Below are 11,967 nucleotides of genomic sequence, written 5' to 3' on the forward strand. Positions count from 1 at the left end.
GGACATCAGCATTCAAGGTGAGGAAGACCGTAGCACCACTTGCCATTATCCCTTCATCAGGAGCCATCTGATCAGCCCAAACTGTGTCAGATGTCACTTCTAACTGCAAGGGAGCGTGAGGAACCTAGTCCCCAGTTCACCTCTGCCGCAGAGAAAGGCAAAGGAGAAGGAAGTTGGGAGTGTGGGCTAACCTACAACCTTAGCCACAAACCCCATCTATATATGCTGGCTCCAAGATTTACATGTCCATTCCAACTCCTTCCATGAGCGCCAGACTCAAATATATTAATAGCTAGCAGTTGTTGAGTGCTGTTCTATGTTATTACTGTTTGTCAAAAAATCCTACTTCTCGGCTGGGCCAGGTGGCTCACGCCTGTAATCCTAGTACTCTGGGAGGCTGAGGCGGGAGGATCGCTCAAGATCAGGAGTTCGAGACCAGCCTGAGCAAGAGCGAGACCTCGTCTCTACTAAAAAAAAAATAGAAAGAAATTATCTGGACAACTAAAAATATATTGAAAAAATTAGCCAGGCATGGTGGCACATGCCTGTAGTCCCAGCTACTCGGGAGGCTGAGGTAGAAGGATTGCTTGAGCCCAGGAGTTTGAGGTTGCTGTGAGCTAGCTGATGCCACGGCACTCTAGCCAGGGCAAAAGAGCGAGACTCTGTCTCAAAAAAAAAAAAAAAAAATCCTACTTCTCTAGTAGGAACTTTATGATCTCCATTTCACAGAGACAAAAACTGAGGCATAGAGAGGTTAAGAAACTTGCCCAAGGTTATACAGTTGGAAGAATCTGGATTGAGACCCAGGTGGCTTGCCTCCTGAATTCACATGCCACCTCTCACCTGCTGTTTGACATCTGCACTTGGGCATCTTAAAGGCATCCGATACTTGACGCATTCAAGGTGGAAAGTGTAAGAACAAGATTTTTTCCAGCTCTCCTCAGCTCATAAATTCCAACATTAGTCACCTGGTTGCTCAAACCAAGAACTCATTAGATACTGTGAATTTCTTCTCTGCTCGCTCAAGTCCAATCCGTCAGCAGGTCCTGTTGATTCTACTATCCTAATCTGAGCCCCTGTCATCTCTCGCTGGGACCACTACAAAAGTCTTTTTTTCTGGGCTTGCTGCTTCCACTCTGAGCCCTTCAAACCATTCTCCATACTGCACCCAGGGCAGACTTTTAAGAAATGTAATTAAGATCTCACTCCCTGCTGAGACCCTCTAGTATTATCCCATTTTTCTTCAAAGGAAATTTGCACTCTCTCCCATGGTTAGGCTCATAAAGCCCTTCCTGATTTGGCTTCTGGCTACTCCACAAGCAGCAGTGCATCTGTGTCCCCCAGCTCAGTAACTCCAAACAACCACACCAGTTCTGTCGGGGTGGTCCTGTGCAGAGATCAAAAACCCTTTCCTTCTTCAGAGCCTTTGTATTTGATGTTCCCTGTTTCTAGGATGTTTTTCTTCTGGTTTTTGCAGTTAGCTCCTTTGACTTCCAGCCCAAAAGTCAGATTAGGGGAATAGTCTTTTCTAATCATGCTCTCCATGGAGAGGAATTTTTCTCTGGGTACCCCTGGCCTCTTTCCATGCTCTTACTTCCTCCTCTTGGAGGTGGAATGAGTTACATGGTTGGGGCACGTAGGGTAACCATCCATCCCAGTTGCCCTAGGACCGAGGGAGCATCAGAACATAGAACTTTCACTGCAAAAACTGAAAAGTCCCTGGAATGCGTGCTTGCCCTAGGGGGCGACAGCCTTTGAACCGTTTTTATCAATTAGATAGAGTTAATCTATCAAAAATTCTAAACCCAGGTGATTTTTTTATTCTCCCCTTTGTGTCATGGACCTGGAAGTCCATTTACAGATCCAAACTTCCCCTCAGGTCAGATGTTCCAAAGTCTGGAGTGGGGGAATTAGAGTATAAATTATTATTACTCCCCTTCCACAAAAACTTGATGGCTTAAAAATAATAAAATTCAGGCCAGGTGCAGAGGCACGTGCCTAGTAGTCCCAGCTACTTGGGAGGCTGAGGCACAAGGATCTATGCAGGCCAGGAGTTTGAGGCTGCAGGGAGCTATGATTGAGCCACTGCACTCTAGCCTGGGTGACAGGGCGAGACAACATCTTATAAATAAATAAATAAAAAATATCACAAAATTCATTAATTTACTCACAAAGCTGCAACGTGCGCAGAACTCACTGAAGACAGCTCACCGTAGCTCTATTAGCCGTTAGCTAGGGTGACTTGACTTGAGGTGGGAGGGCTGGAGAAGTCACTTTTAAAATGGCTTAGTCTTGGGGCTGGCAAACTGGTGCTGGCTCTGTTAGCCAGGAGCCCACCTAGGCCTGGGAGCTGGGAGCCAGGTCCCTGTCATGCGGGCCTCTCCAGTCTGCCTAGGCTCCCTCACAGCATGGGTGGCCGTGGAGGAAACGTCCCAAGAGAACCAGGAAGATGTTGTACTGTCTCCTACAGCCTAGGCTCAGGAGTTGTATAACATCACTCCCACCAGAGTCCCAGGCCTACCCAGATTCAAAGGGAGGGAACGTGGACCTCTTCTCTCAGCAGGAGGAATGTCAGTGTCACATTCAGAGAAGAGCATGTGGGATGGAGATATTCTTACAGCCATCTTGGAAACCACAGTGTCAGAACTAACAATCCCTCCTTTGACCCTCACGCTAAGCTATGACTTCTAACCTAGACTTTATCAGTAATAAAGGTGCTATTTTGGTCCTCTGTTGCTTTTTTTGTCTTATTTTTAAGTTGGTTTAGAACTTGGATGGAGGAGTACTTGGATGTCTTCAAAAACCACAAGGAGTCACCTTTAGCAGACTTCTGATATGCTTCTAATATAAATCTACTCTGCATCACATCTCTGCCTACATCATTCACAGTTATTGTAATCCACAATTATCTTTCCTTCTTGTTTATTCACTGCCCTTTCCATGAAAATTTCCAGGGCAGAGACCATGTTCATCACATTCACCCTCCCGTATCCCCAGGGGCTAGCACGGTGCCTGGCAAGTCAATAAATGTTGACTGACGGAGTGACTATGACCTTTTCTAAAGGAGAAAGGCCATTTTTATCGAGAAGCCAGAGTGGCATTGCCTTGCCCAGAATGAGCTGTTGATTCTCATAACTGTAAGACATTGATTCCTTTGGTGGAATATGACAGGCTTAGACATACCTTGCCATTTAAAGGTATTTCTAAAGGCTACAGAACTATGAACTCTGACCAGATTTCTGGAGCATGAAAACTGTTTAAATTCCAGATGACTAAGGGAACAGGATATGGAGAAAACATACTTCCTATCCTTAAAATCTTATTGTTCTAAAACTTGGCCTGAAAATGAAAGTCACAGAAATAACTAATAATAGCTGTAGCCTTTGTACTGGTTGGCATGGCTTTGGGCCAGCTTGAGCAAGGGCCATCTGTTACGGACAGGACTGAATTTCAGCTGAAGTGGACATAGATTGGATTTGCCCATAGGATAAGAAATAATTTTCTCCATTGCAATTCTAAGATTTTCCTTCTAGACAGGACTAAAACTTATCCCTGAAGAGGAAGGAGAGAAGAAAGTTATTTGCCCAGATTTGAGCCTTTTCTTTCCTTCTGTTTGATGCTGGCAAAGTAAACCACAAAATGAGGTCCTAAGCCTGTGTCAAGCCCTGCTCCCCCTAGACAGGAATGGACAGGGATTGATGGGGGGACCCTCGTGGGACCACCCTTCTATCACTTGATGCAGTCTGGTCCTGGTCCAGCAAAGACTGCTGTGGACATTGTGGTGGACTCCCTGCCACCTGTCCCTCCCCCACGAGTGCCAGCACCAATGTCATCAGGGAGTGTGGTCCGTGTCCAGAGGCAGGCATGGGTTAGTGTAAGGCCAAGCCAATCACAGAAATCCTACCTCCTTTGCCAGTGCTTGGCTTCAGGGAGAAGCAGGTTTAACTGACTTTGAATCAGCAGATGTGATAGGAGACTTTTGATAGGGCTGCTGGGGAAGATGTTTCTTTGATTTTAACAAAGAGCCATGGGAGCCGGCCCTTCTCCTCTTCTGATCGTAAACAAGGAAGCTGTGCCATGGGTGACTGTCCCACAGTTCAGGTGTCACCCGATTTAAGGCACTGGGACTAGCAGAGTAGAGGGGTGGAAAGAACCCTGGTCCTTAATGACCCATAAACCTTCAATCCTGCCCTATGTCTTCACTTCTGAGTATAAATGTCCGTGTTGTTTAAACCACTCTGAGTTGAACTTGCAGTGGAAAACATTCTCATACAGATAATACATGAAATCAAGGTACTCTTTCTTCTTAAGCAACTTATTTGCTCTTTTTTTTTTTTTTTTGAGACAGAGTCTTGCTCTGTTGCCTGGGCTCGAGTGCCCTGGCATCAGTCTAGCTCACAGCAACCTCAAACTCCTGGGCTCAAGCGATCCTTCTGCCTCAGCCTCCTGAGTAGCTGGGACTACAGGCACGCGCCACCATGCCCGGCTAATTTTTTTTTCTATATATTTTTAGTTGTCCAGCTAATTTCTTTCTATTTTTTAGTAGAGACGGTGTCTCGCTCTTGCTCAGGCTGGTCTCAAACTCCTGAGCTCAAACGATCCTCCTGCCTCGGCCTCCCAGAGTGCTAGGATTACAGGCGTGAGCCACCACACCCGGCCTGCCCTTTCTTATCTATAGGAGGGCTAAACCATGGTTCAGTTCTAATTATGATTACTTTGCTGAGAATACAAATATTAAATATGTTATTATTTAATATACTAATATTAAATAAAATATTACCTCCTGAATATTATTCCTTCTTGAAACTCTGCTCCTGTCAGAGCTGGGGACAAACACAAAGAGCACTGGGCCCCTGGGCCTCGCTCTTCTGCTTTGCGTGGCAAAGGGAAAAACGCCAGCAAGGCCATCAGAATCCGGGGGTCTTATTCTCAAGGATTTCTCACGAAGTTGCTTTTCTTGAGACCCTGAGGCTGACTGAATAGGGCCAAATGATTTTCTCTTTGGAATTCTTTTTTATTTTATTTTATTGCAGCAGGAACACTTAACATGAGATCTATCCTCTTAATAAATTTTTAAGTGTTTAATATATTATTGCTAATTACAGGTGCAATGTTGTACAACAGATCTCTGGAGCTTATTCTTGCCAAGGTTCTCTAAAAGACACCTCCTTTCTTCCTTGACTGCCTTTCCCTTCTCAAATCTTGCTGCTAGTCGTTAGCACCATTGTTCTAACGTACAAATTAGACTCAAGCATTGCTCATACCAAAGCACTGATGGGTGAAATCACACATCTGCGATTGGCTTTAAAAGACTCCAGCAAAACAAAACAACGGGGGGTGTAGATGAAGCAAGATTGGCAAAATGCTATGATTGAAATTGGGTGATGGGTACATCGGGGTTCGTTATGCTATTATCACTAATTTTGTGTGTTTGATATTTTCGCTAATGTTTTACAATAGAATTGTCATGTTCAGAAAAACATACAGGCAGTTTAACTTGATTTGGGAAGCGCTGTCCACTGTACGTCATGTAGACTTGGTAAGACACTTGAGACGGAAATGGGTCTGAATTCCAGTTCTGAAATTGAGGTGGCAGTTTCATTAAAGGACAGCAAGAGGAGCGTGCTCATCCCCAAGGAGTCGTCAAACAGCAATAATGGGATTCCCCGCCCTGTGCCAGGCACCACTGCAGCAGGTCAAAACCCTTACCTGGACCCCGCCAAACTTCCCTCCTATGTCCCTCCTATGTCCCGCTACGTCCCATCCTGCACGCTCTGCCTCAGTCAGGCTGGTTTCCCCGCGGGAGCCCACAAGTGGCCTATTCTCTGTATCTCCCATTAGATTGTTGCTCCCATCTAAGGTTGCCAGAGTTAGCAAAAAACAGAAAAAAAACAGGACTCCTTAAGTTTTAGATAAACAAATAAATTTTAGTATAAGGAGCTCCCCCTGGAATGCCTTCCCTCCTGTTTCTTATCCTCCAGGGCCTGGGCCCTCACCTTTTTAGGAAGCCTTCAGGCATAGCTCTGCAGAGGTCCTCACTGATGCTCAAAACCCAGCAATTTTCTCCCCACTGAGACAATGGGCAGCCAGGCGGCAGAGGCCATATGTCTTGTACTCCTGTGCTCCCCTTAGCACTTCGCATAGTAATAGTGCTCCAAGAAATAATTCCCGGTTAAGCAGAGGCAAGTGACAGGTGGCAGCTCACAGTGGTTAAGAAGCCAGTTCAAGTGCCAGCTCTCCATCAGGATGGCAACATTTCAGAGCTGAAAGGTGCCTCAGAGATCATCACATGATTTCACAGAGAGGGACTCTGAGAGGCAAGTGACTAATCATACTGTCAGCTGACTGACATACCTGGATACCTGGCACTGGAAACCCGTCTGGGTTGGAGGCAGAAACTTCCTCCATTCTGTCTCCAGGCAATACTGCTGCAGGATTGCATTATGATATTTGCATGGGCATCTGGGTACTTTTTCTTTTTTTGTTGTTGTTAAGAGTGAATTATGGGGCCAGACATAGTGGCTCATGCCTATACTCCCAGCAGTTTCGGAGGCCAAGGAGGGAGGATCGCTTGAGGCCAGAAGTTTGAGACCAGCCTGGACAGCATAGTGAGAACCTATCACTCCAAAAAACATTTTAAAATAAGCTAGGCGTGATGGAACATGTCTGTAGTCCTAGGTACTCCGCTGAGGTGGGAGGATCACTTCAGCCCAGGAGCTCGAGGCTGCAGTGAGCTATGATTGCATAATTGCACTCCAGCCTGGGTGACAGAGTGAGATCATTTAAAAAAAAAAAAAGAAAAAAAGAGTGAACTGTGGCCCATATCACCTCCTTCCCACCTCCCTCTGACTGGGCACTCACTGCCCTAGTTCCAAGGAATTGCTAGCATTGGGCAAGTTCCACTTAGTCCCTCTGTGAGGACTGAACACATCAGACATCTCCATCAGATGATCATACAGATGGAAGTCTTATTTGTACTCATCTACTTAGGGTAGACGAAAATGTCAAGATTTGGCTAAAACTTCATTCTCTGAAAAGTAGTATTTTACACAAGGAGAAGTTAAGAGTACAGGCTCCGAAGACAAACTGCTTAGATTCAAGCTCCAGTTTTGCCATTTACACCAGTGCCCTAATTGTGCTCAGTTTCCTTATGACATAAGGCACCCGGTAGCACATGCCCAGCACACAGCAAGTGCTCAATTGGTGCTGGCATTATGAGTTAAAACAGCACCACTGGTAAACTAGGTACGGATTTCAGAGATGGAAACTGTTTATGCATCCTTCAGTTCAGTGGTTGCCACCGTGAACATTTTAGATCAAGAGGTTTTTGGGAACAATTATGAGATAAGCAGAGGAATGGACATCCCACGGCACCCAGAAATAAACTTTAAAGGAGCCCCATTCATAATGCAGCAACTTCTGGGCTTCCAGAAAAGTGAATAAGAAAGGCTGGGGCAGAAAGATAAAAGCCCTCCCACTACCCTGCATGCTGACCTAGGGGCATGCTTCTTTCCACTCTGTGGTTAGAGCCCCAACATGGCAAAAAAAGGGAAAAAAAAAAAGAAAGAAAGAGCATCCTTTCACACAAGGCTCAACCTCTAGGGGAACCTACTCCTCTTATCTGAAAGGTTTGCTATTCACACAGGTAAACAACAACAAAAGGCTCTCCGTATGCTGCTGTATGTTCATCTGAGTGAAGATGCCAGTAAAAGGCTTTTATTGCAAGTTCATTTGTTGCATTAAAATTATACAATGGAAGGGGTAAAGAGTACAGCACATGAAAATCACCAGCACTACACAAACACCAGTCTCCCATATTTCCTCTAAAGTCACATTACAAAAAAGATGTATGAGGAATGAACAATAGCATATTTTTTCTTCCTTAAAGGAAGTCACAAAACAATGCTATTATGCTGTGCCATCAGCAGCATCCTCGGCACTAGGACAAAAAGCCAAGCAGCTTCTCCTATGTACGAAGTTGCTGATCCATAAACAGTATAGTGATAGGATCATTTCACCACTACCAGGTCTCCCGGGAGGGTCCCCACACTCCTTACCCAGTGAGGTCCTGAGGTCAATATAGTCACAGCTGAGCAGGGCATGGGCACTGCTACGTAGAAAGGCACTATGAGCGAAGTTTCCAGCACTGGAACCTTTCTGCAATTCACACAACACTTCAGATGAACTAGGTAGTTTCCCAGAAGAAGAAATCAAAGTTCAATTTTGATAGCTTCATCTGCTCCTAGATCAGGGAGCTTATTTTTCAGGGATGCTTCAACCCTTAAACTCCAAAAACTTAAGGAGGCAAAAAAATGACCCTCATCTCTGTGGTTTGGGGTTCTAACCTTTCACTCATTCAGCAGATAGATACTGAAACCCACTGGGTGTCAGGCTTTGCATCCCTCCCTGTCTTTGAGAGTCGGCCTGTGTTGGGAGCTGCAGAACATACATTTGCTAACTTTATTTAGACATTTTCCTTTTTCAAACTGTAGATTCATATCTGACTATATGATTGCACAATTCTAACTATTCTTTTCTCTTCTGCAGAACTATAAACCCTTCACCTGGATTGGTGTAGGTATGAAATATAAATTGCAAAGGCAAATTATTCTATTTTCATTAGAAATGTAGCTTTAGTCCTATTTCTATTATAGAATGATTTTCATGAACCCTAAAACTATTCTATAAAAAGTTATTTTGGGCCTTATTGCTTTACCAATTGGTGTAACTTCCACAAAATTTTAATCAGTAGAAAACCATATAACAAGCTTGTGTTTTTAACATAAAGCTATGACTTTAATTATTATTTGAGAAGTTTTATTTGATTAAACTTCATACAAAAGGACAAGGAGAGAGAAAGTGTAAGAAATCAGATGCTTTTTCTGCTTAAATTCATAAATGGCAGATTCACAGTGGGTTGGAACAGAAATGACAGGGCTCTTCATAAACTTGAGAGTTTTAGATTGAGATCATGGAATTTTCCTCCCCAAGACATTCATCAGTGCCCAAAATTCTGGGCTGGAAGAACTGCTGGGAGGCATTTCTCATGTTCTTACGGCCTCCTTTCATCTTGTGATTATTAAGCTACCAATAAAGGCAAAGAACATTCACACTTATAAAATCCTTGAATGTGACCCCTCATTCTCTATGGTTCGCCCTTTCAAGGTAGTGTGATGTCACCTCTGAAGTCATTCCTGAAGATAAAAAGATGGCAGATGGCCAGGGCTAGAACATGATCCATAACAAGTCTGTGTTAAGAGAATGTGTATAACATATAAAGCAGTGGCTCTCTACTGCTGATGGGCATCAGAAATACCTGTGCACCTTTCTTAACATGGGAGGGCTTGGACCCCACTCCCTACCTTCAAAGGTGGAGCTCTAGGCAGGTATCTCTTGCCAAAGCTTAATTGGCCATTCTGATATGTGCCACAGAGAACTAACTATTGGTGCAATGTTTCTGCCAGGCACATTCAAGACCCTTATTTTGTCTTTTTTTTTTTTTTGAGACAGAGTCTCACTTTGTTGCCCGGGCTAGAGTGAGTGCCGTGGTGTCAGCCTAGCTCACAGCAACCTCAAACTCCTGGGCTTAAGCGATCCTACTGCCTCAGCCTCCCGAGTAGCTGGGACTACAGGTATGCGCCACCATGCCCGGCTAATTTTTTCTATATATATTTTTAGTTGGCCAGATAATTTCTTTCCATTTTTAGTAGAGACGGGGTCTCACTCAGGCTGGTCTCGAACTCCTGACCTCGAGCGATCCACCCGCCTTGGCCTCGCAGAGGGCTAGGATTACAGGCGTGGGCCACCACGCCCGGCCTAAGACCCTATTTTGAGTAGCTGGAGATGACTGATCAATGGTACATTTTACAAGGTCACCATTTTAATTTCTTCCTTTGTTTACCCTTGGTGCAGATTACCCAGCAACAAGCATGCATAAAATATCAGTTCCCTTCATAATTAAAGTCAGGATTTTTTTTTTCTGTTGTCCAGGCTAAAGCATAGTTTTGTCACCATAGCTCTCACTGCAACCTCCAACTCCTGGGCTCAAGCAATTCTCCTGGCTCAGCCTCCCAAGTAGCTGGAATTATAGGTGCGTAACACCACACTCAGCTAAGGTAGAGACAGGGTTTTGCTATATTGCTCAGGTTGGTCTCAAAGTCCAGGCTCAAGTGATCCTCCAGTCTCAGCTTCCCAAATTGCCAGTATTACAGGCATAATGACTCATGCCTGGCCAAAGTTAGAATTTTAAATGGACTTTTGCTTTTAATATTTGGCTTCCTTTATATGCTTGAGTCAAGATTTTTTTTTTTTTACTTCTTATTTATAACTAGTTTCATTGAAAATTCTTCTGGTTTTAGTGTTCTGCTAATCTTTTGTTTTAAAGATAAAGGGATTTCTACATTCTTTAAAAAAAAAATCCTACTGAAAACATTCATCTTAGCAACTTCTGATAAAAGAAAATTTACCAAAGGTTTAAGCTTTAGTTTATGAAACAGGATCACAATTTCTTTCCCCAATTACTATTACCCAGATTGTTTCAAATCCCCAAAAGGGGAAATCCAAAATTTCCACTATAGAATTCCTATGCCTTAGCTTTTGCAGTATTTCTCTGCAAAGGAGCTAGGATGACCTCAACATTCCTGTCTTCACTCTCAGAGCTATACAAATCATGCTTTTGGATATATTCTTGGACAAGCTCTGGTACTAAGTAGCGAATGCTCTGGCCCCTTCTGAGGGCTCTCCGGATCTTCGTGGACGAGATGTCATTCGTGATCCATTCGTTCACCAGGTGGATGTTGCTCCGGTGTTTCCATAGCACATCAGATTCGTAGATGAACTTCTGAGCATCACTTCCGGCCCGAGTGATACAGATGAGTCCGTAGTCTGCGACGATCTGGGCGATATCCTCACTCTTCCACAAATTCGGAATCCCGAAGGACTCCAAAAAATCTGCCCCACACAGCAACTTTACCTTTGCCACCCCTGGGAAGAAGAATAAAACAGAGCTTCAGGGCTTGCTTTTCTAATAACCCCCCTGCATCAAAATGAATGTGCATTTGTTTTTTCTGGGAATGAGGGTTTACAGTTTTTATGAGATTCGGATTTAGAAAAGAGATCTAGGACACCTCAAAAGTTAAAGACCACTGCAGGAGAAGCCAGCTCAGGGTGCCTTCTACTCTCCCTTTCTTCTCCAGGCACCCACATGTATGGAATACACAATGAAAATACAAAGCGGGTTTGTTCAGCTCCAGAAGCTTTTAAATTCTAGTCTGAGAGTCCTGGTAAAACACACAAACCTTTTGTTTTGGAATCTAGGGATTTCTTTGGACTGGAATCTTGTCTTTGTTCAGTCCACCTCCTCTTCCGTCCAGGCCTTTCTAGCATAGGTGAGTTCTGCTGCTGGTCACAGTTACTAGCCTCCAGCTTCTCTTGATGGTGTCTATAAAATGACAAAACAATAGAACACTTCTCTTTCTTACAATGCTCTACTAAAATAACACTAACAAGATTTAATGTTATTTTTTATGTGCCACAGACTACACTAAATCCTTTACATGGGTTATCTGATTAAATCTTCTCAACATCCCATATCATAAATGCAGAGCCCCTGGAATACAGGAAGCAGTCAATATTTTTTTCCTTTTTTGAGAAAGGGTCTTGCCCTGTTGCCCTGGCTGGGGTGCAAGTAGCATCATCACAGCTTACTGCAACCTCGAACTCCTGGGCTCAACTGATCCTCCTGCCTGAACGTCTCAAGTAGCTTGGACGATAAAGCGTACCACCATGCCGACTAATTTTTCTATTTTTTTTAGAGATGGGGTCTCACTATGTTGCTCAGGCTGGTCTTGAACTCCTGGCCTCAAGTGATCCTCCTGCCTCAGCCTCCCAAAGTGCTAGGATTACAGGCATTAGCCACCACATCTGGTGGCATTCCATAACAATTTAACTGAGCGAATGTTTTGGTTA

The 11,967-nt window shown here is 44.1% G+C and overlaps 1 protein-coding gene and 1 long non-coding RNA gene across 5 annotated transcripts in view; one reads left to right on the forward strand and one right to left on the reverse strand.

Moving 5' to 3' along the window:
• LOC123634502 overlaps nt 1-11,967 on the forward strand; it is a 16,324-nt gene continuing 4,357 nt past the window's right edge. The window contains exon 1 of the long non-coding RNA XR_006733936.1: nt 1-17. This is a non-coding gene — a long non-coding RNA (uncharacterized LOC123634502). The remainder of the gene's footprint in view (nt 18-11,967) is intronic.
• Nucleotides 10,122-11,967, reverse strand: part of NMNAT1 (nicotinamide nucleotide adenylyltransferase 1) — a 23,648-nt gene continuing 21,802 nt past the window's right edge. For all 4 annotated transcript variants that reach the window (XM_045546180.1, XM_045546184.1, XM_045546182.1 and 1 more), the window contains 2 exons: nt 11,298-11,440; nt 10,122-10,983 (listed from right to left, as the gene is read on the reverse strand). In XM_045546180.1, coding sequence (XP_045402136.1) covers nt 10,583-10,983; nt 11,298-11,440 — 544 coding nt within the window. In that variant the 3' untranslated portion in view covers nt 10,122-10,582. The remainder of the gene's footprint in view (nt 10,984-11,297; nt 11,441-11,967) is intronic.

This window comes from Lemur catta, chromosome 3, assembly GCF_020740605.2.
Source record: "Lemur catta isolate mLemCat1 chromosome 3, mLemCat1.pri, whole genome shotgun sequence".
In the NCBI taxonomy this organism is placed as follows: Eukaryota; Metazoa; Chordata; class Mammalia; order Primates; family Lemuridae; genus Lemur; species Lemur catta.